Source organism: Vidua chalybeata, chromosome 5 (assembly GCF_026979565.1).
Source record: "Vidua chalybeata isolate OUT-0048 chromosome 5, bVidCha1 merged haplotype, whole genome shotgun sequence".
Classification (NCBI taxonomy): Eukaryota; Metazoa; Chordata; class Aves; order Passeriformes; family Viduidae; genus Vidua; species Vidua chalybeata.
In genome coordinates, this window is record NC_071534.1 from 15,968,068 (window position 1) to 15,993,400 (window position 25,333).

General features: G+C 35.5%; 1 protein-coding gene across 2 annotated transcripts in view; it reads right to left on the reverse strand.

Annotated features, from left to right (window-relative positions):
* Nucleotides 1–25,333, reverse strand: part of BLTP3B (bridge-like lipid transfer protein family member 3B) — a 48,497-nt gene that overhangs the window by 12,378 nt on the left and 10,786 nt on the right. For both annotated transcript variants that reach the window (XM_053943856.1, XM_053943857.1), the window contains exons 2-15: nucleotides 22,912–23,074; nucleotides 21,773–21,811; nucleotides 19,205–19,296; nucleotides 17,656–17,845; nucleotides 14,576–14,716; nucleotides 13,886–14,056; nucleotides 12,444–12,624; nucleotides 10,985–11,068; nucleotides 8,668–8,850; nucleotides 8,451–8,569; nucleotides 6,593–6,734; nucleotides 5,654–5,847; nucleotides 1,816–3,314; nucleotides 1,170–1,345 (exon numbers count right to left, since the gene is read on the reverse strand). In XM_053943856.1, the coding sequence (XP_053799831.1) occupies nucleotides 1,170–1,345; nucleotides 1,816–3,314; nucleotides 5,654–5,847; nucleotides 6,593–6,734; nucleotides 8,451–8,569; nucleotides 8,668–8,850; nucleotides 10,985–11,068; nucleotides 12,444–12,624; nucleotides 13,886–14,056; nucleotides 14,576–14,716; nucleotides 17,656–17,845; nucleotides 19,205–19,296; nucleotides 21,773–21,811; nucleotides 22,912–23,074 (3,374 nt within the window). The remainder of the gene's footprint in view (nucleotides 1–1,169; nucleotides 1,346–1,815; nucleotides 3,315–5,653; nucleotides 5,848–6,592; nucleotides 6,735–8,450; nucleotides 8,570–8,667; nucleotides 8,851–10,984; nucleotides 11,069–12,443; nucleotides 12,625–13,885; nucleotides 14,057–14,575; nucleotides 14,717–17,655; nucleotides 17,846–19,204; nucleotides 19,297–21,772; nucleotides 21,812–22,911; nucleotides 23,075–25,333) is intronic.

Sequence of the window (25,333 nt, forward strand, 5' to 3'; positions counted from 1 at the left end):
GTTTATTAAACAAATATTTATGATTGAACTGCCACATCCATTCCTCTTAGAGAGTTCAAAGTTCTAGATGCTAATCAAAAGTAAAGCAGGATATAGTGACAAAACCAAAACAGCACTCTACATGCATTGTTAAAAAAACTGTGAAGGTATTTTTTAGGTTTCCAAATCAAATAATATAAATGCGATCCAGCCAGGAAAAAAAATTCCAAGTTATGTATCTAAAATACTGCACAGTGCCTTTAGAGCAGATGCTTGTATACTTAAGAGAAGTAAGTTACATACATGTTCATTAGAGCAATCATGATCGTGTTTCCTTGACAACTGGAAAGCATAGCTATTTAACCTGCAGTTAAATAGTTTAACAAGCTAAAAAGACATATAAAGGTTATTTAAATGGAAAATGTATTTCATGGCATACTCCCACATAAGCATATGCAGGAATACTCCTTATAACAGGCTTGCAAGTGAAGCAGTCTTCTCGCTATTGCTCTAGACTGAAGAGAAATCCCACAGGAAAAAAAAAAAAAAAAAACAGTCTTATGCAAATTATACTTATCAAAAAAGACGTAGCAATAAGGTTTTCTTAGTCTATTTCCTGACATGGGAAAATTATTTCATCAGTATATACACAGATGAACAAAAATAGGACAAATAACTGCTATTAGACAGTCAATACTTGGGAAATACTCCTTGAGGGGTGAGCTGCAAGGAGACTACCTATCTGCCGGTAATTAGCACGGTGAGCATTAGTGGAAACTTGTTTCTTTTTCATCCACTTCTAAAATGAAAGCTTCTTTACCACTTCAAGTGTAACATCGATTCAGGCTCCAACCTGTAAGTACTGCAGCCAAAGCAGTTGCTTTCAAGCATAGCAAGGAACAAGTTCTGCCTAATTCAGATTTGCAACACAGCACTTCAATGCTCTTACTTTCCTTAAGAGAGGAAAATTAAGCAGAGGTAAAATTAAATAGTCCTGCTTAAGTAGAGCACATTATTGTTTTCCTCTGAAATTATACATTGTGAATACACTTGATATTACTGATGAAGGTAACAGAAATAGTCCTGTAAAGTATCCAGGATTTGCTGGACTAGAATCCATTTGAGCATGACTTTAATAACAAACAACATTTTCATGTATTGCTTAAAAATATTTTGCTAAACCTGCTTACCTTTCTCCAGAAAGCTCTGACTATCACTTCCATCACTCTCTATCAAATGATCCTCTAGCATCATACTATCAATAGAGATGGTATCCAGAGAGACTTGTGATGGACTTCTCTTCATATTTTTGTAAGAAACAGAGAATGCAGGGAGGTTGGACGAGCAGCGTTCCTTAGGCTTAGCACTTTTAAAATATAAAGATATGAGGAAATTACTATTTAAATTAAATAATACATAGAAATTACTTTAAAAAATCCTCTAAACCAAGCAAGATATTAATGAAAAAGTCTGATTATTCAATAATCCTTTGACAAGAAGAGGTATATGTAGAAACATATATTCATCTAGGTATTTATGCCAATACTTCTCTCAATACATATTTCCTAGTATTTTAACTAAAAGTAAATAGTTAATTGATTTAAACTAACACTTCATTTTAACTTTCACTGAATGCTGGATACTGCATAACTTTTTACATGCTTTAAAAATTTTCATCTATTAGAACACAGAACAGCCTGAGTTGGAAGGATCATTGAGTCCAACTCTTAAGATGTTCCCTTCCTGGCTGCTGAAAGTACTAGAAGTCTGTGGTCAACAAGATTTCTAAATATTTTCAAAGAGAAAGAAAACTGTTTTAGTATTAATTTTGTATACCTTGAAGAAGACTGGGATGCAAACATTTTAACTGAAGCCACTTTGTCTTTGTTGATTTCAAGCTCTTCAGATTCTAAGGCAGTTTCTGTTTCCAAGTCAGTGACTTGGTTAGGACAGCCTTCAGTTGTGCCTTCCTGTTCATTTAACTTATTTGAGAATATGTTTCTGTCATCCTCCTTATCAATGAAAAATTCAGTAGAATCTTCTCTCTTATTTAGAATGGACACCGAATCCTTAGGATTCAAACTACTTTTCTCACTTAGAGGTCCACAGACCTCTTCTGAATCACTTCTACTAAAAAGTCCACTGCTTCCTCCTTCACTTGTATCTCCCAAACCTTTATCTGATGCATCATCGGAAAATGACATTGCTTTCTGAAAATCCGTATTACTGTCTGATTTAAACAAAAGAGGATCTATTAAAATTCCTTTATTAACTTCAGTATTCAGAGGCTTGCAGTCATTTACATAACCAAAATCAGTAATACCGGCTTCCACTATCTTACTACCAACTAATTTACTCTCTGAAGTAAGAGTTTCCCCATTTCCCACAGGGGAGAGTTCTGATGCCACGGGACTTCCTTCTTCCTCACCAGGAGATTTACAAGGGTTTCCCTGAGTCACTGGATGGAGCAGTAAGGCTACTTCTGCACTTTTCAGTAGAATCCCAATGCAGACATCTGTTTGCTTTGCAGGTTTTCCTGTCACTGCCTCTACGTCCTTCCTTAAGTTTTCCAGGAGCAATACAAGAGATTCATGGAGAAACAGCAAAAAAAGATACTGGTAGTGATTGATCTGCACGCTTACATGTTTTTGAACATGGACAAGAACATGTACATCTGCATCAGAGGAAGAGCTTTCAGAAAGCACGCCTGAAGTCTCAGACATTTGAATGCCATTGGTCGAGGGCTCCATCTCACTGCTGTAATACTCCTTTAGAAGTTTCTTACGTTGCAATCTATTAGAGAGATCACTAGATTCACTTTTTGGAATGTTCAAGGCTGTTTGATTACGGGATACAAGCTCTTTTTGTGACTTTGCAAATCTTATTGGCTGGCAAATCCAAAGTGAAAGCGGGAACGAGTCCACAAAGTTTACCGGTCGGCCTTTTCCACTTTTCGTTCCTTCGTAATCTATCCAAAACTGGGAAAAATGCAGGGCCCAAACATCAGTAGCTGCAGATGTCTTTAATGCATATTTATTCAATTCTGGGATGATATAACCTTTATAAACATCGTGCATTTTGGTATCTTGTTCATGAGCGTGTCTCTGGAAGATTGGATGTAAAAGATTAAAATTTTTGGAGGACTTAGGAAAAGTGGTGAAAGTTCTACTGAAAAATTCTGAATCCTTGAAGTTCTGAAACAAGGCTTCTAGATCAGAGTGTCTGCAGTTTGGTGAGCATCTGGTATTTGTAGCAATCATCTCTGAACTTTGAATGGAAAGTGCACGAGGTTGATCTTTATGAATTTCAGGTTTGTTTTCAAATGGGATGATGATCTGCAAGGGAGAAATACATTTTTTCAAGTTAAAAATGTGGAGATTAGGAAGGTAAACAATTAAAGAAACAAAATAATAGCCATGACAGCTGATACAAAGGAATATAATTATAGTTTTATGAGAAATCAAGTACAGTGAAACAGAACAGGGATAAATCAGGCTCACAGACTATGATTTATGTTCTCTCTCATTTTTAAGAAGGATGCTGTGGCATCAATATTTGTACAAAAACAAAAGGGTCTCAGACTTTTCATCAATATTTTTACAAAAACATAAGGGTCTCAGTCTTTTCTTATCTGAAGGTCTTAAATTTAGTTCAGCTATATTAGGCTGAAGTGGCTTGTTTCCTCAACTCAAGCAGCTTGGTAGAAGGTTTCTTCAAGTGTTTCCAAAATTTACATCTTTGAAAAACAGAGAATTATAATTTGGAGTTCAATCTGGTGTGTCAGATAGGGCTTTTCACCATACCAAATACTACAGTATTTTATTTCTTCGTTAAGATACAAGCAAACAGTTAGGAGTGCCAATGCAGCTAATATTCTTAACACTTCAGAATATAGATCAGGTATTTTTGACAATTAGCTGATAATTATAATACATTTATTTCATCAGGAGATAATAATATACCTCAACTACTAAAGAACAACAAATAGTTCAGCACACTGTATTTAACTTGCGTATTTTTAGTGTACATTTTAAAGTAAACTTATTTTATGCCAAACCCTGAATCGTAAATTGTTAACATGAACGTTGGCCACTCTAGTTTTGCTACTATCAGGGACAATGCCTTCTATCACAATATCTCCATTCTGAATCTAGAAAGTAGGAGTAAAAAAATCATCCCTAAAGACACAAAGATAGAGGTTATGAAGCTTCTTCATTTAAATACAAAGATTCGGAGAAAAATAACTATTGTCAAATGCAGGCGAACCCAATGGGAAGAAATTATGTCCGACTCCATTTCAGAAGGCTGAATGATTTCTTTATTATACCTATGCTATAATACATTAATATACTATATAAAGGAGGATACTAAAACTACATGCTACTTTCTCTGTCATGTCTAACTACTAACAACTCGTGACCCTGTTTGCCAGAGTCCAGACACAGGTAGATCCGATCGGCCACCAGACTCAAACAATTCTCACCAGAATCCAATCAAGCAATCACCCCAGGTAAACAATTCTCCAAACACAGTCTACATGAGAAAAACAAGGAGCAGAAATGGAAATTGTTTTCTCTTTCTTTCTCTCTGTGCACCTTTATGAAAAATCCTGAGAGAGAGAAAAATGCACTGCCACAAATAACTAAATAAAATAATTAACTATATGATATGTAAACATCAAGTCATCATTTGCTAGAATAAAAATAATGCTGTCAATACAGAGATAACATAATTAATATAAATCAAGGTTTGAGGGATGTAAGAATACTTTTATCGTCACATAGATTAGTAGGCTATTCACATCTATTAATTCAGTATCAGATCAATCTATATTTGCAGATTTCCAGTTGTTTGCTCTTAATAACTGTTTCTATTCAGTACAAACTATGTCCATGTAAAGTTCCATTAAGAATGTAGAGCTTAGAAAGATAACCATCTCTCCATATGCTGACTTTTTAGAACCCTTGAAACCTCTCCTGTGGGCACCACTGAAAAGACTCATTTTGTTCACCACTGAACCTTGGAAACCATACAATGAAATACCCAATGCAAACAGGGCATGGGTGGGAAATTCATCTGCTCAATAATCCTTTTTTCACAAAGGAGGAGAAGACAAGGAAAGCAAAAATTTGATGTTCAGCTGCATTAACAAGCATTAATCCTCTGGAATAAGCATACAGAGAACTCATGTACCTGAATTACAGCAACAGCCAGCATGAAACAGAAAATTGTGAGAATGGGTTTTGGAGAAGGAAGAGATGAACTGCTTTCTTTACTCTAGGGCATTCACCAACAAGACAAAAGAGCTTTCATATAATACAACCACAGGAACAAGGGAGGGCCCTTGCATTAATATAGAGTACAAATATAAATTTTTCACTTGTTTTTTTACTTTAGTGCTCAATTTCTTTTTAGGTCTGCTATGTCAATTTCACTGACAGGGAAATAATTTGCTATTATTCCCACTCAGGTCTTCAATACAAAACCAAAATACCCAAACCAAAATACCAGGACACAGATGAAGAAGTACAGGAAACAAGATGTCTGTCTTCAAACAACCATATTCTGCTGAGTTTTTTTGAGAAGTGTTTTTTCATTCATTTAGGTATTTGTAAGAGAATAAAAGAAATAGTCTTCCAAGGAACCACAAAGCCCCTACTCAATGACAGCATACCTTTAACATGAGTCCATCAACTCTCACATCAACATGTTCATCTGATTTTGAATTGTCATTTAACTTGTACATGGCCATGAACTGAATAAGACTCTGTTTCAAATCCAACACAAACTGGTTTAGCCAAAGAATACTTCTCTGATCCAGAGTGAATTGTAAAGCATTCAGCTGGCCATACAAATTTGGACATGGAACTAAAAGAGAAAAGAAAACGAAACCATGAGAATAAGTAAAATGTTTATGGGTTGAGTTTTCTTTGGTTTTTAAATGATTGCAAACTTACATTTTCACCAGTACTTTTCATCAGAGAAAGAACAGAAACCCAGTCCTTCAGTCTCAAGGAAGAATTAATTGTTAGGGGATACCTGAAGCGATGCTTCTTTCTCTCACTCCAAGAAAGTAACTGAATTTTTGAGTGTAAAAAAAAACTAAGAATAGAATTAAATCTGAAGACATGGGGACAATATTCTAATTACAGGGGGAAAGAGAAGACCACAGAAATTTGCTGTCCTCAAGTTTCATCCCCAAGAAATCCACTAACATTTCTGTATATAAAACAAGGCCAGCCACAGGACACATTCCTACAAATAACTCCAGCAGCTCTTTATTGCATTTCAGGTATTGTTGCCATAGTTTGAGTTCTTTTATGTAGTCAGACAGTGAAATTGCAGAAACAATATGTGGATGTTGGAGAATGAATAATTCATGTGCCAGTAAAAATGCTGCAAGTGATTTCAGACTGAACAACCATGTTTATAAAAAACAGTATTAATAGGAGTTTGCCAGGAGCAAGCACTGTGGAAATGGAGCAGTCTTGTGCTCTATTCATTTTAGAAAGCCATTACCTATTTCCAAGCTTTAAGCTTCACAAAGGTGAAAGTAACACACAAAATTTAAGCATCAGTAAAAAAAAAAAAAAAAAAAAAAAAAAAGTCTTACTAGGAAAGTCCTTTCCATCTGGGTAGTAATATTCAGTGAATTCAATATGAATAGCTGGCATTTCTGGTGGAAGATAAAGTGACTTTTTATTGCAAGAGATCAGAGCTTTAGGGGAAGAACGACACTGGTCTGCTGTTGAAACCTGTAAATGATAAAAGATTATTTCATTAACACATTACATTTTTATGAATGATTAAGCATTTGTAGTTGCATGGTACTATCCCTAGTAAGGTAATGTTCCACTGCTCTTGGGTGTAGGCCCCCAAACAACACAACACAAAGTGCTGACAAACAGCAACAAACACTTTACTGCCTTGAAGCAGAAATGACTCGCATAGAAGAGTTTCACAAGAAAACTGTCTTAAAGGTACCAGATCCCCTTCCTTCATATGAGGCAAGAGGCAGCAGGTCACTTTCAAAGGTGTTCAGCAGAAGCCTAGAATGGTCTGATTTTTATTGCAAATACTACAGCTCCTGTTTAAGCATTTATCCTTGGATGGAGGTATTTCCATACAGTCTGGTCTAGATAAGGGATAGATAAGCTAGATAAGTTTCTTACACATGTTAGGTAGTTCTTGTATTGTTGTAAGAACAAATTCCACTACACAGGCTGACTTTCAAACTGTGTGTGAAGCAAGGTGTTCAGCTTGCATCTGGCAGAGATGTGTATGAATGGATATGCCTGAAGGTCTGCTTCACAGGAGACTCAAGATGCTATGGAACAGTAATCTCCATTTCTGTTTCCTTACAATGTAAATTATGAAATCAACATTTGATATATATTTGACCTTAAATTCATTGAATGTGACCTAGTTTAAAAAGCATATTGCCAAAACAAAGCTTTTCCATTGAACAGTTAGTAGGTCAAACTGCTAGTTTGAAATTACCCAATGTATTAATATTGAATATATGATCACACTACTAGAATGTCTCTGAAAATAATGAATACATGACCTTTATAAGCCTGCTTCACTTTATGTAGATGTTTTCAAGAGGCAAACATATCTGCATTAACAGACACAAAAATTCAAGTAAAATTATCTATTTAGAAAAACAGCTTTTAGGAAATTGTATAGAAATAATGACAATTTAAAAACTGAAAATGTGTTTGTGTAGAGAGGAGGAGACAAGAGCAGAAGGCAAATGGAAATATGAACAGTACAAAACAATAGTATAAAGCCACTTCAGATCCAGATGAATACTCCTAGCAACAATCTGCAATATCCCACAACACCAGAAGCAATATGGCAGAAAAGTATTGGAAAAAGAGCAAGCAGAAATCACAATGACACACACTAAACATTTTGCTAGGACCTGAAACTTAGAGTCGATCCTTACATATCATTACCATTCTGCCTAATGGAGCCAAACTCCTCTATTTCACTTGCCTCAGAACAGTCAATCTGGACCACAACCAGCAACAAAAACTACTCATTCTAACAAAGGGAAGGGGGATGGAAATGGTAAGTGCCTGCTCAAAATATCACTGGAGAAGGAGTGTCTGGAAAAAGATTTTAAAACTTAATAAAACCTCTTAACAGTTTTTAATGTACTTTGAAAAATATAACAATAAGATAAGCACCATTATAAAATATTGGGGACCGAAGATAGTACAATGAAAATATTAAATTTGAATTCCAAATTCATAATTTGGAGAACAACAGAACTTAGATCTAACACATAATTGTGATAGGATCACAATTTTAACAAAGCAAAAGCAGGTCCATAAAGGTCTACTCCAATAATGAATGGAAAGTCTCATTAATTTCAATGGGCTTCATACTGTCCCTTAAGAACCACAGTTACATAACAGTCAAGGGTGAAGTTGCCCCAGTTTTACTAACTTAAAGAAATGTACCTGATATATATCGAAATCTGCAAGTCTAACCACAATAGGACTAGACATCAGTTTGCCCTTTGGTTGTTGGGAAGATACAGAGGAAGCCCTAGATGTTCCTTTTGGTATCTGTTCCTTGCCTGTAAGAAAGAATAGTGATGGAATCATTAAAAAAAGTCTTTTTTTTCATAGTTTTAAATTTCATGGAAGTAGAGAATTACTGATGTAAACAAAATACCTGTTTGTAGGTTCTGAGGAGATACAGCAGGTGGTGATTTGGGAGGAGAATCTATGACCTGATCCTTCACAGCCTGCTTAAGCAATTCAACATTGCTTTTGAATTCATTTAATAATTCCTTGGCCCATCCACTTCTGGTTTTAGTGGCATCACTATAATGCATCCAATGATCACAGCTGTCTCCTGCAAATAAGAGAAATGGGGAAAATATTAGCTCATTTGAAATTTTGCTTTTAACAGGATAACAAGTTTCCACTATTTCACAAGTATTCTTCAAACTATAAGCTCATTGCATGCTGTAATTATAGAACAAGAGCAGTCATACCAGACGTTAAAACAGAAGTTATATTCCATAAACCAAGTCTCAGCACTTCACGAAATCACTCAGAATATAGCATTGCCAGCTGCCTTATAACACCACTAACACTCAAAACATCATTGAGTATTTTCAGTTCAGAGAAATCTTACGACACATTAATGTCATATGTGAGAACATGCAAAAAAATGTTCAACTGAAAAAAAAAAGTGAGAGCAAGTAACAGAACGATGTTCTCATGCTCACTTTTTTCCAAGCTTATCTTTCCTGCCAGAACTGTGTCCTAAGAAGTTCCTGGTCCCTTTCCAGAAATATATTCTTTTTGTCTTGGTTCTCTAGCACCTTTATGGCACACAAACAACAAGGTAAGTTCAAGAAGTGCTGCAGCACACACAGCCTTAAAAATCAATCACACTGGAAATTCTTTTGTTCCTGCTTTCAATTCCAACATGTTTCTGTTGGCCAAGCACTCAAACCTCTGAAAGAAGTGATATCTTCAAGTAGTCCCCGTAAAGACATTCTACTAACCTGTTCAATAATAAGGATGCAATAACAAATAACTTCTATCAGTTAGTACATCACCCTTTAAATACTACCATGTGAAAATTTACTTTATTTGGGACTTAATGAGTTTTTGAATACTTATACTGGGGATAAGCAAATATGTTTGCTATTAAAATAGGAAAATTATTTGGGGGAAAAAAAAGTGATTTTAAGTCTAAATGCAAATATTGCAGCATTAAATAAACTCTTAGGCTGGCACCTATCACAAGTGATGATATTTTTCCCCACCCTTCTTCACAGTTATCTTTGACAGTTATTATCATTTTTATAGCTAAGAAAGAAGATAAAGGAACAGGAGAAAAACCAGAAAGGGAACAGAAGGACAAAGATGCATTCGACTGAAGGCCATGATACTGGGATTCTCCAAAACAGGGCTAGCAGCATGGGCTTACTCCAAGCACATGCACACAGACTCTGAAGGACCTACAGCACTTTGTTAGTAACACCACAGGGAAAGCTCTAACACGCCTTCTGGGAAGCCAGTTTGGGCAACTGCCTCTCTGAAGTACATGAACTCATGCAGCATCATGTGGGAGCAAGGCAACCACACCCCTGTATGCAGTTGCATGGCTGTGATCTCAGTAGGATCACAGGCACGTGGTGAGAGCACGCACAACTGAAACACTGCAGGGGATGAACATGGGATTTTGGGGAGCACAAGAGGGCATGCAGGGCAAGACCAGTGGGAACAACAGATGGAGCTCAGCATTGGGATGGATCAGCAGTCAACTGAGTGTTTACAGGTTGGAAGTAGAGAACAGACTAACATGAATGATGATGTTGTGGATGTCTGCTCCAGACCATCTGATTAGGAAGATGATCACACCCTGTTTTGTTGTCACATGCTTTGTAATGTATCTTCTTTTAAATTTTTTAGATTTCTACTAGAAATTATTCATGAGAAATGTTTTATTTATGAGAAACACTTTGGAAATTGCTAACATTTTTTTAGTAACATTTCTTAACAAAAGGCTACCCAATTGAACCTCTACACACTGAGATTCTTGTTCAGGAAAATAATGTAAAAAGCAGAACACTGGTTGGAAATAGACATAAAATGATGGTTCTCTATACATGAAAAAAATCTAACAGATTGATTCATGCTACTATCCAATTACTGAATTCTCAATATGCAATACTGCCTTCCTCTGTCAACACAAAATTCTCTTCATGTCAGAAATATGTAAACATTGTTTTGCTGACCAAACAAAACAGTGAAAAGCATTTGGACTAAAACAGCTCATTCACATTCACAAATTGGTTCCCAGATTGTTGCTTTTGTTCTTTGTTTTTTGCATCTAGAAGGAAGTAAAAAGGTGCATTTCAAATGGTTTGAGCATGATTATCCAAGCTGTATACATGTACACACAAATTTTTTTAGCTTTCAAACAAGATAGTCACAGTCACACGTAATTCATAAAATGCTTGCTTTCATACCTGCTTTGTGAAATGGATAATAGTCAACTGTTAAATAGCTGAAGGAAAGCTGCATGGCCCCTCCTGTAACACGTCTGTTTGGGTCTGTAAAACAAAACAATGCTTGGCCCTGTAGACATTGCATTTAGCATGTTAGTTCTCATGCTGCTGTAATCCTTTAAACACCTAACACCTACTTTCTTCCCTTTTACTGTCTCTCCTTACAACCTCATTATCTTCCCTCAAAATTTTAATTCAGATAGTCTTCACTGGTTTCTAAAGATCAGCTTGCACAATTCTGTACTCAGTCATTACTTACAAATTGGGCGCTGTTTTCCATGCTACTAAAAAGACAACATCTTGAAAACACATTACTGCACTTTTTCTGAAACAAAACTTTTTACACTGAATATATGATTATGATCAGTCTTTGAAGTCAACATTTATTTTCAAGAATATACATAATACTACATAATATAATTTTATTTATATTATAAATATTATAAATATTGCAGTGAAATATTATAAATATTGCAGTGAAGGGGTTTTCTGAGAATCTTCTCTTCCAACTTTTTCCACTGTTGAATTTAAACTCCATGGCCAAAAATAAAGGACCAATAAAAAGATCTCACTAGGAGTCATAAATTCCAACCACAGTAGATACACTGTGTAAGGAAATACATCTCCAGCCAGTGAACCTTATGCTCTGCTGTTCTGAAAGTGTCTTCCCTAACCAAGGAAATGTATTTTTGTTAAACCCTATGTTTTTCATATTCTTCTTCAGCAGACCTTGTATGTTTCCATACATTTTTCAGTGACTAGATATACAGTAATATCTCACTTCCTATGATCACTTTTGAAAGGCATGAAAAATGCCCTTATTTTTCTTCTTTTTTTTCTGATTCTAAATGTGACTACATGCAATAGGCTTTTGTTAAAAAGAAGCAGTACAAGATTTACACACAAAATTTTAAGGTCACAGGACACTTGTTCCATTGTGATGCAGACCATATCAAATTGTCTAAATTAGTAACACAAAGAGGACTGCTCTTTTATTAGTTTGTATTTGTAAGAGTATTAAAGAAACAGATTGTATAGCGACCCCTTCAAGCCACAAAAATGTTGCCAGTGCATTCTTCATAACCCCGTTAACTTATAAAAGAAAAAAAACCCAGCAGTAACAATCAGACTGATAGAATAAGTTCCTAGAAGACAGAAAAAGCACAGAAGCTACTAGCACTCTTAGGTTTTGCACTTATTCTAAAATAATTACATTTTTAAATGAGATGCTGTCCTAACAGAGCCATCTAAATAGCTTTACATGAGTCCATAGACACTGGAGACTATTCTAACTATTCCTCTAAAGTCAAGTCTCTTGACTTTATTGTATTATTATTTTCTCATTATTGTATTCCTCAAAATGTCTACCCTGAAAATGATTATGATTCATAGACATGCAACTTTAAAAAAAAAAAAGTACCTCTTTCTTTAGAATGGATATCATCGCATATATGTAGGTCCAAGTGGGAAATTACTAAGTGATAAGAAGTTTCCTTAACATCAAAATCATTAAACAATTTTACTATTGCATCGTTTTGATCAGGTGCTGCTGTTGTCTGATGCGCTTTCACCTGCTGGGAGCTGGGTGCAGGGGCAGAGCTCTGAAAAAATATTTAGTCAATCACATCAATTTATAATGTTTATTGTTTCTTTCAAGCATAAGTATCTGTCTCCTTACACAAAACAGGCATTTTAAACAAGGAAAAATCTGCATGATATGCATTCCCCCTTGGATCATTACTGAGATTTAAGTGTACTCTTTTAGAATAAAGCTGAGTTAAGAGATGTGTGCACTGTACTGCACTGCCAGGGCACCCTCCATTCTCCCCATTCCTCACACTTCCTTACACCCCTGTCACTCACAGCACTGGTATTTTTCTAACTTTTGTTGCAAGCTGTTCAGGGAATTAAACCACAACAGTGGGCCCCTTTCTTCTTATTTAGTTCCTCAAGCTACATCATTATAGGGTCAAACATGAGTCAGTGCCAGTGTCAGAGAACAGGTGAGATGCAAGTACAGGGCACTGAAGAATCAGAACCTCCCTGCTCAAAAGCAGGTAACCATGCTGTTGCTAAACCTTCACATCACAGCATAAGGCATCAGGGCCAGCAAAAGAACTGAACTCTCTGTTACAGTACACTGGCTTTACTCTAAGAGATTCTCTACAACTAACTGTATTCAGTAATCAATCATGTTTTATTTTATAGCACTTATCTTCTGTAAGTGTACTTGTCCTGCTTCTTCACAGACAAGAAGAGGTGCCTCCCCACCACACTCACAAAGCCCAGTTGGTCTAGCCTGCACTATGTGCTGAAGAGCACCAAGATTTACATGCAGCATCAACAGCACAGATATGCCAGCAGAAATATATTTAAAGTAGAATTGGTTTTCACTATATATTCCAACAAGAGCTGCATTAAGGTAAACTCTTAATAAAAGCTAATTTTTCAGTACCATGAGAACAAGCTGGACAAGCACTTTAAATTATTATAGTAAGCATATCTACCCACCCATTAAGGTTACTTTAATGTGTCTTAATTATTTAAATTCATAACCATAAAATATTTGGAGAACAAATTTACTGAACAGTCAATAAAGAGTTAAGTAAATACAGAAGTCTAAACACTCTGTACCTGAATAAAGAAATAGAACTACTTTTATTTTCTGCAGTTAACATCAATACACAAAATCTTGCAAGATAAAGACCATTTTAAATGATGATTAATTCCCAGTATAATTTAAGATATACAGCTGAATGAAAATGAGTAACTGAACATTCTCTAAAACAAATTAACACAACTAACCACACTGTGTTGTGTTGTAGAACACCTGATAATGATACAGTGAGACAATTCTCATACCTGGGCTGTTTCAGAAGCCAAGCTTTTCCTCTGTTCTGCTGATTTCTCTATGGCTTCACTAAGAGATTTGGCATACTGCACCATGGCTTTCAATTGGGAATCAGTCAAAACCCACAGCAGATCATCCAGAATCAGAACCAGTTTGGATGCCACAACATTACAGTCTTTTAACTGTAAAATAAAAATTTAAAGAAGTTGAACTAAGTACTTATATTTCTTATATTAAATGCGTGGGGTAAAGAAGAGCTTGCAAAAAGCAATAACAAACATTTTTTTTATTTTAAATTTGATTCCTCTTATTAACTAAGAAGTACCTAAGAGTATATTTATGCTTCACTCTATGTATTTGGCATGCATCAGATATTAAACTGCTGCATTTCTCTAAATGTAAGTAGTGTAAATATTACCAGAATCTAGAGAGATAAAACAACGAGCATCATAAACAAAACTCTGCAGATCAAACTATTTTATTAATGGGACCTATATAAGGTCTTCATTTTCAAAACTTGCCTGTAGTATTTCTTGTAAACTCTACAGTCTTACCAGTTACATGTTATTATAAATGTAGTTCAGGGAATTCTACATTCAATATGGCCTAAATTTAAAACTGTTACTATGTACATGTATGCATTAAGAGCATGAGTTACATATTAAAGAAATAAAATAAGACTTCAAACTTTTCAAGTTTACCCTTCTTTTAAGCGTGACCCTAATTTTTGATTGGTTAGTAATCAGTCGAACTGGAGCACTCATTATTTCATGCTTAGAACTCTGGATTGCATCAGCTTCTATTCTGATCATCTGCCAGTTGATTTCTTTAAAAGTCAAAACCTTTAAAGACAGAAAAAAAAGAGAAAAACACCTTGATGCAATATGACAGTTACTTGCACCTAACCCTGTGCATGTGTATGTATACATCTGTACATATGTACACAAAAACTCACAGGAGCTATGCAGACAGAACAAATACAACTCACTTGTTATTCCACCTAAAGGTGTCAGGAAGCCCTCACCCTGCTTGTCACAGAAATATTAAGCTACTTCCAATCAGGCTGAGTTAACAAGAAGCTTTTAAAATATTCAGATGAAAATAAAGGTCACAGCTATTGCATACTAGGCTGCTTTTGAGAGAGGAAAAAAACGATTGTGTAGTTGAGTTTCAAAATGTTAAATAAGGAAAGAGCAGGAAGGGAAGCAAAGCTACAGGATAGGAGAGGTTTTTTTGGCGTGTTTTATTTCAATTAGAAGAGAAAGTTAAACATTGAGAACATTTCATGCCATGCAGACCCCACAAGCTCTGAATCTACTACATGGATTTCTAGAAGACACAGCAAGCAAATGTTAGAATAACAATGACACAAGAGCATCAAGTACAGCTGGATGCTGCAAATCAAATATGGAAAAATCAGCGACTGTCCAACAGGAACATCATGGAGAACATCAAATGAACAAGACATCAATAGGGAAAAATAGTAATTCTAGTTTACCTAAAATTCCTTCCTACATGATTTGGATGATGGGATCAAGTTCCCTCAGTAAGCTCACAGACAACACTAAGCTGGGAGAGTGTTGATCTGCTGGAGGGTAGGAAGGTGCTGAAGAGGGATCTGGACAGTTTGGATTGACGGGCCAAGGGTAATTTTATGATGTTCAACAAGGCCAGGTGCCAGATCCTGCACTTGGGTCACAACAACCGCAGGCAGTGCCACAGGCTGGGGGCAGAGAGCCTATTCAGTTCTGGGCCCCTCACTTCAGCATGGACATGGAGGTGGCTGGAGCGTGTCCAGACAAGGTGAAGGGTTTGGAGCACAAGTCTTATGAGGAGCATCTGAGGGAGATAGGTGTGTTTAGCCTAGAGAAAAGGAGGCCCAGAAGTGACCTTACTGGTCTCTACAACTGCCTGAGGGGAGATTGCACAATGTTGGGGGTTGGTCTCTTCTCCCAGGCAGGAGACAAGACTCGTAACAGGACAAGAAGAAATGGCCTCAAGCTGCACCAGGGGAGGTTAAGGTAGGGACATGAGGAAGAATTTATTCACTAGAAGGGTGGTTAAGCATTGGAATGGGCTGCCTAGGGAAGTGTTAAGAGTCACCATCCCTGGAGAGTTTCAAGAAATTACTGGACACAGCACTTAGTGCTATGGTTTAGTGGGCATGGTGATGTTTGGTCAACAGTTGGACTCAATGATCTTGCAGGCCTTTTCCAACCTTAATGATTCCATGATTCTATGATTACTCTCTGAAGAAACAAGGATCAGCCATGAGTAAAGAGCAAGACAGAAGAATTTTTAGGTATCTGACTTATTCTTCATGTGTCATTCTCCTTTTATCAATTTGAAAACCTTATGTCCTGAGAACATACACAGAGACTTAGATAAAACATACCCAGCACATCTGGAAGTGAGCAAGATGGAAAGTGCAGTGCAAAGCATCCTGAAACACTTTTTGCAGAAAAGCAGAGTACATATCCTCCTCATACAGGAGATGCAGTGTGATCAAAAGCTTCTAAAAGTATTCTAAGGAGATTCCTTATTATATTAAGAATGTAGCTACAGTGAAAAGCTAAATGATTATGCTCTAAATATATGGTTCAGCACATGTTATCTTCAAAGTACAGCACTGGTTTTGGTTTTTCACCTTTTCATGCAATTTGCTGCAAACAAATCATTCACTGCAATATCTGGAAATTTGTTTCTAATATTAATTGCATTAAAAGGAACACTCTCACAAGGAAAGCTCTGTTGTGTACAGGTCAACTGCTCAGAATCAAATTGTTCCTAAAAGCCATAAAATCAAAAAATCTGCTAATACAAAACTCCATCTAGTCAAACTTTAATTCTTCCCATTCAGACTTCATTAACATGGGAGCATAAGCATACAGATAAGCTGTAGAAAAAGAAAACTGTCAGAAAAATAGTTTTCAACTTCTTCCTTTTGTGGTATTTTTAACTGATATTCTCTTGGGGTTTCTTTCCCTACATAACAACCAACTACCGGACTCCTTAACTCTGGAGTAAGCTGGCCAGATGTATGATGCTAAAACAAGTCTTGAATACAATATTTAGAATCAACCTTGCACTCAGTATACATTTAACATTGGTTAGCTGGGAGAAGGCAAATGAACGGTGTACATCAAACTAGCACTTCCATGTGCTAGTCTCTGGGACAGTAGAAACATATACATTTTACTGCTATTACTTTTTTATATATATATATGATTTAGGTATTCCAAGAAAATATTTGCTAAAGAACTTAACTAAATTTCATTTAAAATTGCTTTAGAAAAAGAAATAAAATTTTTTATCAGGCAAACCCTCATAAGCAAACAAATAACCAGTTAAAACTTTTAAAAAATATTTCCTGTTGTTGTTGTTATTATTATTATTACCACTACTAACGACAACAACAAAACCAGCACAACTTCTTATCCTTCCATATTTAATATACTGTTCTTTGTTCTTTCAGTACTCTTCAAGTCTGGCTCAGTTTGCATTTTAGAATAGTCATTCACTTGGAGAACGTAGGAGGGAAACCATACACCTGCCTGCTCTGGTCCTTGTTCTTGCCTAAGCATCCATGTTGGCCATTTGATCTGACTCACATCCACCATTTTTACATATTTGTGCTCCTAAAGGACAACGGAAATTACTGAGCACAGAATGTCTCCAATCCCAGTAATGGCATGTTCTCTACCCTGCAAAAGATTGCAATTCAACTTCCTCCTTTACCACAAAAAACAAGGGAAAAAAGTTAGTAAAAGGTATTATTTACCTCTCCACGTTGAGCTTCTTGTATTCTGGTAAATCTAAGGTCAGCATGTTCCCAGTTTGCATTTACACTATATATTCTCAGCTGGGAAAGTTCAAATGAAGCATTAAAGGCTTTTGCACCAATCCTTATTATAATGGAGTTCACAGAAACTGAAATGCCTTCTACCACTTTTTCAGCAAAGCCATATTCACTAAAAAGTGAAATGCCAACATATTAAATATAAATCGAATGAAAGGGCATAAAATTAAACAGATTACATAAATTATGAAACAGATATTAAAATAAATGAAGTTACTAACATATTCTACAGTTAGCAACTTTTGCTCAATATACTTGATGTAGTTTACAATAATTTTCACTCTGTGATCCTCATCTCTACATAATTAAAGAACATATATTTGACTAAGATCAATCTACACAAAGTATAAACAGTTAACACAATCCTTTGATCTTAAATTACATGGATGTATGTATTATATGTTATTATAAATATATAGAAAAAGCAGTCTACATCATTATGCAGAAAGCTGATTCTTCTTTATGCATACATAAGGAGTAATACATGCCAAATTAATTACTTGACAATTCCAATCCGGTTAGTATTTATGTCTATAAGCCAAATTATTTCGTCCATTAAAAATAATAACTTTCAGATATTCAAAATAATATAAAGTATTTGCATCATTTCGTTCTATGAAGAAAGGCATCCTAAATGGTGGTTACACTTCTACAGCAAATAAACATGCATTCCAGTATTAAAAAAGATTAGGCTGTTGTAAATAAATTTTAAATAAAAATCTTATATGTTCTGAATGTTGGCCGTGGTTTTCAAGCTGTACTTTATGAGACACAGAGGCCCATGGACTACTTCTACACATTGCATAGATGTTACTACAAGAAAAAATATTGTATCATCAAATTTATTTCTCTGTATTTAGGTCCTTGTGACCATGGAAAAATGTTTTGAGTCCATATAAAGGAAATTATGGGGGTGTAGAGAGACAAAAAATCATTGATGTAATGTTGTGTTGTCCCACCAAATTGCTTAAGTTTTGTGCTATACAGTGTACATGAAATCTCTCAGTAAGAATCAGCTGATACAATTAAAGAAATAGAACTTTAAAATACTGCACTAACAAACAACCCTTAAAACTCTTCAGACAAAACAAATAAAAAAGAAAAAAAATTTAAACCCACATGAACATTATATGTATTTTCCAAAATGGATGAAGGCAAGATATCATTCATTTTTAAAAAACTTAGTATCAATTAAACTCAGTAAATACCTGACATAGCAGTTGCACCCCTATGAAATGTACCTTGCAAGCTCTATATCTAGTTCACATCTTCTCTCCAGGCTTGGGTCAGGATAGCTCCATTATCACTACACTACTTCACATACAATATTTTATTGCTAATAAAATAAAATTTTGGAGGAGATGGGAATGGCAGGCTGTAACCCTATATACTTGTGAAAACTTGCAGTCAATCTGTTTTATATAATACCAAACCTTTTTTGACCAATTACATGTTAAGTACCATCACTGACCTCTGCCCAGATGCAGTTGCTATAGGAGAGGGTCCATTAGGGGCACGTGGCTCTTCACATGTGCTCATTTCCATTACAACTTTATCCAAGGACTTGAAAAACAAAACAAAACAAAAAAATTGAAGACCCTAGAGGTAACAAAATAATAGATGACATATAGAGAACCAAAATCCAAACGAAAAAGGTCACCTGAGAACCTTTTCTGAAATATACATAAACCATTTCCTACCATGTCAATTTTTACACAAACTTTTATTACGCACTAGAATTATCTTTTTTAACTTTTGTTTTTCATTTTGTGAGTTCTAACACATATCCCCAGTCAATTATTGTACCATGAAATTCTTGATCCCTGAATATTATTTATCCAACACATACATTTTCAAAAATCGTATTTCAAAATGGACATGCTTTAATGTGTAGTTATCTGAATTTTCTTTCTATATGGCTGTTCTTTTAATGAAATACTTAATGCAAGCTGATTCAAAGCACAGCAGTTAAGACTTTTTCCCCTGTCTAATTATAACTTTCTACCACCCCTTCTGAATTCCCCCATTCATGCTCTTAGGTCAAACAAACACCAAAAACCCCTTTGTCCTCAATTTTAGATTTTTCATTATTCAACCTGCCTTAGCTACTAGATTGTTATGATATTGTGTTAATCATGCTTGTTGTCATAATCTGCTTGCATAACATTTTTCCATGCTACTCTTATCCATGAAAACCTGACTACAACCAAAAAATTCATGAACTGTCTAGTCTGGATTTATTTATACTTCATTTTAAGCATCAAGTATTTTGATGCTTAAAGGGAAGCCATAGCTGCTAACAGTAAATTTGGACATTTTAAAACAATTTTTTTAGCTGTCTCAATAATATCTTGCCTTGAAAACAACAGAGAAAAAAACCAAGAAAAACCCAATCCCTTAGTTTGAGGATGGTGGGGGGAAGCCAAGATTTCTCCTAGTTATCCTAACAGTTTTGGATGTTTGACCACTTTTTTAAAAATTCCCGTTACTACATGACTAATGTACAGAACAGTAGGACACAGATTCAAGGAGATTGGACAGTATAAAAAAAGAGGTAATGAAGAATGCCTGGATGCAGATCTATGTCTTTTCTCACTGGCAACTTCTGTACTTGGATAGAGTAAAAACTGCTTCAGATTATCCTTGGGGCCCAAAATCACTCATCAAAACTATCCTGTTTATCATATAAAACCAGAACTGGGTCATGAAGAAACAGTATATGTCACTATGTCAACAGACTGATTCCCACAAAGGGCAACTCAGCTCAATGCAAGTCCCTTTGGCTAGACAGTAAGCTGTGCTAACAGAGGATGCTACTCCAACTTAATTCAACTCTCAGGAGCAAAAATATCCCCTCTCCCTGTCCCTGCCAAAATACCAGAAGTTCAGTGATGTAATGAAGGACTGAGGTTTGGCACTTGGGCCACTGAATTCACTTTTATTTAGAAATCAAAAAGGCTGTTGTACAATCTAGCATTGCATAGTGAACTTATGTTACATATTTAATGCACTTGTTCAAGGACACCTTTATGTAAAAAAGGTTACTTTGAAAGTTATCTTAGCCTCAAAGAGAACTAATGTAAGTTCAACAGGAGCAAAGCAAACAGTGCCTTGCTACCACAGGTCAAAGTGTGTCATGTTTAAGAATAGCAGAGCTTAAACCCATTTCCTAATTTGGCAGTTGCATCTCACAGCCAAGAGGTTGAATCATCCCACCTCGGCATTACCAGACTTTAAGTTCTGGATGTCAGGAAGAAGCAGTACAGACATAAATACATTCCAACTGGGTCACCAGCAAATGCATCAATAATTTAAAACAACATGTCTTTCCCAAGTCTGATTCAGAATGAAGGAATTACAAGCACATTCACTGCAAGACTGGGAAACATGACAGCTAAAGGAACAGTCACTCTTAAACAAATGCAATTGAGAAAGTTTATTCGTCATCAAATAAATTACTTCAGGTGCTACCACAATTGTTAGTATATTTAAAAATAAAGAACAAAGGACAACAAATGCAAGAACTAATTTGACTTTTAATTGTTGTTGAATCCTATTTACACATTTTGCCCCCTATTTATATCCAGGCTGAACCCTAGGCGGTTACAAAAACCCTATTAAATGCTATGTGTGTCAAACCCGCTATAGCTGAGATCACTATGTAAAGTACAGACGTAGAATTGAAAAGTCCCAGAAAAGACAGCTTCAAGAAAAAGGCAGGAACTTGTAAAAGGGGTTGGTTGGACAAATAACTACCCTTCAGGTAAAACTAAATTAACATGCAATGACTAAAAAGGTGATAGAAGTGGGCTAACAATCAAACACTACAGTGATTACACTGAAGCCACAGATTAAGAAAATAAACCTACCAAGGAAAACATTAAGGCATTCTGCCTTGATCTGCTGCTACCCAGAGGACACTTAGTAAAGGTCTGTTAATGTTTCAGTTATTTCTAGAATCACATCAAGAGAACTGTATAAAAATTTGATATAAATTCTGCTACACACAGTACATTTCAGAGTATATTTCAGAACTCACCAGAGAGATGGGATGTGTTTTCAATTTTGTCCATGGTATCTGCAAGAGAAAACACTACTCTAAAGCAAATTAAATATTAAAAATACAGTAAAATAAATCACACACAACGTGTTTTAGGCATATAAATTATATTTCTAACTTCTGAACTCAGCATAATAGTACTTTCAAAATATTAAGCTCATCTCAACGTACTATATAGTAACTTTATGCCCACACTAGGTGTTAAAAACTTTGAACTTCAAAATTTGCTTATCACTGAGCAGAAAAACAGAGGAACAAAGTAGAATCTCTCACTTTAACAGTGGGTTGTCAAGCAGAAAAAGCATCACTGCCTTACACATTATCTCCTTTAAAAGGAAAGAAAAGATACATTTCCTCTGTTGACCTACAACTGATTGGATGCCTGCAACAAAACATCAAGTTCACTACATTTAGGAAAATCAGGACAATCTCCCATAGTGGGGAAAAAAATCAAAGAAAGAACACCAAAAAACCATAAACCCTACCAAAAAACTAAGGAGCTGTTAATGTTTGACCAAATTGTAACCTCAGTAAAGAACAAGCCACACTTCATTTCTTAATCCCACATTCATAAAATGTGGTACAGATGATATACATTGTTTCAATTATTAGCAGCCAGAATGACCAAAAATGCAGCATCTACTAGATTTACTGTGTTTCCCACATTTGCTACAGACATCAGAAGCACTCTGAAAGGTATTTTTGGAAACAGGAACAGAACAAGAGGGAAAGCAATAAAAGAAGAGGAGTGACGAGAGAACACACACAAAAAAAAAGAATAATAAATAATTATGATAGACTAAGTACCACAGACAAATATAAACTTTTATTTCTACCACATTTTCAAACCATGCAGGAATGAATTCTACTCAGGAAGAAAAAAAAAAATTAAATAATTTCTCTTATTTTCATTATTTCCAGACGTATTTGATGTCATCACATAAGAAACAAAACTAAGGAAGAAATTGTTGCTAATAAAATCTTGTTTGTTCTTTAAAATTTTATCAAACACTTATCACAATCTCCTACTAATACAAAGTTGCTTGAAAGTTTACAAAGACAAAACAAAAAGAAAAAAGATTTGGTTAATTACCACTTCAGCACAATAAAACACTCACCCTAATGGATGCTTTATTACAAAACACCTTGTTTATAGCCAGCCATGTTGGAAGATCCAGCATGTTCTGGAGTACCTCTTGATCCAACTCTAAATTGGTCAGCTGACCTTCCCCCTTTAACGTGCTCAGGTTGATCTTGTCAGGTGACAGATTTTTGGTGAACCTAAAAACAAACACAGCTTAAGTAAATACATACAAAGCAATCAAAGGTATCCTGCATATCAGTGACAATTTAGCTTAAAGCAATGGTCTGGGGATGAAGAAATCTTTGATAAATTTCACCCAGAAAAGAAATGGTATGATAGAATTGATTTGTCTCTCTAATTTTTTTCATCTCATTCATTAGCTCAATTTATAAATATATAAACAAAAATATTTTGTGTGATATCTTCTAATTTTTGTGTCACCCAGAATAACAAATGATCCTTGACTCACTATTGAACTACTTATTAGAATTTAATCTGTTTCACTCTTTTTTTTTTAAAGGAGAAAAAATCCCAAACCCCTAAAATTACTGTCGTAAGCAGTATCTTTGTATATATATAGTTAAAATCTTGCAATAAAAAGTTTTATTTACAATATTAATTAGATGCAGTCATAGAATTTAATGACAAATTAGAAATACATATACACACACATAGCAGAGCGAGGTATATATTGGATGAAAACCTGAAAGCCCAAAATGAGATCCATATGGTAAATGTGTCACTATTTAAAGCATACATATAAATTACTTTGTATTTCAAATGCACTAGGATTTGCTGATACAATGAAACAATCTGTGTGACTGTGTCAAATGGTACTCCACATCCTTGTGAGACAATATGACAGAATCCATGGGTTCTCTACCTTCAAACCAACAGCTGCAGCATTGTATCTAGCATAAGCTAAAAATTTTACCACACTTTCAATCTGCCATGAAAAATTGTTTCTGCTCATGAATTGAGAATAGCTTTCTAAGATTAGGTAGTAGAAAATACTGCTGTTGGCAGTATACTTTGTGACTTTTCCCACCGAAATCTCCTGGTGCTGCTATTCTCCAGGCAGAGAGCAAAGGGGGTTTGTCTGTCCTCAATGATGGAATATCGCCCTGCAGCAATGCCCCAGGAGGTGCAATTCCAGCATTTCCTTTCCATTCAAGAGAGCAACTTCTAACTAAACTACAAGGTCCTCATTAGGTCTGATACTGGAGGAGATGGTGGAAGAAGATGAAGAAGGTCGGCAAGCTTTTCCTCTTAAGAGTTTCCAAATACAGCTTGAAACAGAGAAGGCATTTTTTGAGTTCAACTCCCTGGCTCCATTCCTGGGATGGTTAGCTTTGAAAATACATTTACCTAGCCTTACAAAATACAAGTAGTACCTATTTGCAAATAATACTCGACATATTTCTTATGACAGAAGTGATGCAGTTTTTACTGTATTGCTTACAGTCATAAATTATCCACAAGCAATGAGATTTAATCTGTGAATAATACAGTTTCATAATTTCAGTACTAAAAAATATATTGAAATAAGGCTATTGATAAATGTATTTTCCTTGGCAACTAATGTACTTCTAAATGGTCTGTTTGGAAACATTATGAGGGGAATAAAGGACTTGAATTATTTTGTTTTCTGGTTACCCTTTTTTCTTGCTTTCAACAAGAAAGAATAATGAGAAGAGCTAAATAACCTTCCTCATTAAAACAACCTAACAGTAACTGCAAAATATAAAACTTCCTATCTCAGAAACTATTGCAAAGTCTCATCTGACTCAGGTAGTACAAAATTCCTAGAACATAAAAGGCAGCCATTGAGTGTTTTCAGTCACCTGGTATTACCTCTCACTCTTGACTTTCTATGTAAGGGGCAACATAAGAATTACAAACTGGTGTCATTTTAAAGTCACATTTACACATCAAATGCAAAACCATTCTGCCATTACATACACACAGGTACACAGAAGTCTCCTGAGACTCATGCTCTGTGAAAGAAATCACCTTCAAGAGTTCCCTGTCACTCAACCACACCAGAAATGCCTCTCAGCTTGGAGAGAGATCTAAGCATTATACTGGGTCACAGCTGCAGACACATCACAGTGAAACACACAGGACCTACAGAAAGAGGTTTTCAAATTCCAGAGCAAGAAAGATACCAAAATATCATTAAGGAGGAGAATGGTAACATTTTTGTATAACTCTCAATATCCTTCAAACAAACAAAACAGAAGCCAGTTTCTCTCAACAGGGAGCAGAAGGACAGGGAAAAAAAATCAAGAAGGACCATCACTTTTTCTGTATACATTTTTTTTTAAATTCTTCCAAGAGTGTTGCTTTGCATTTATTTCCTCTCCTGCAGTCAGTGAAAGGAAAAATGCTCCAAGTACTGCTTCATTCAGAAGAGACAGACATAAGAGCATCTCTGCCTGTTAAGACCGTAACCT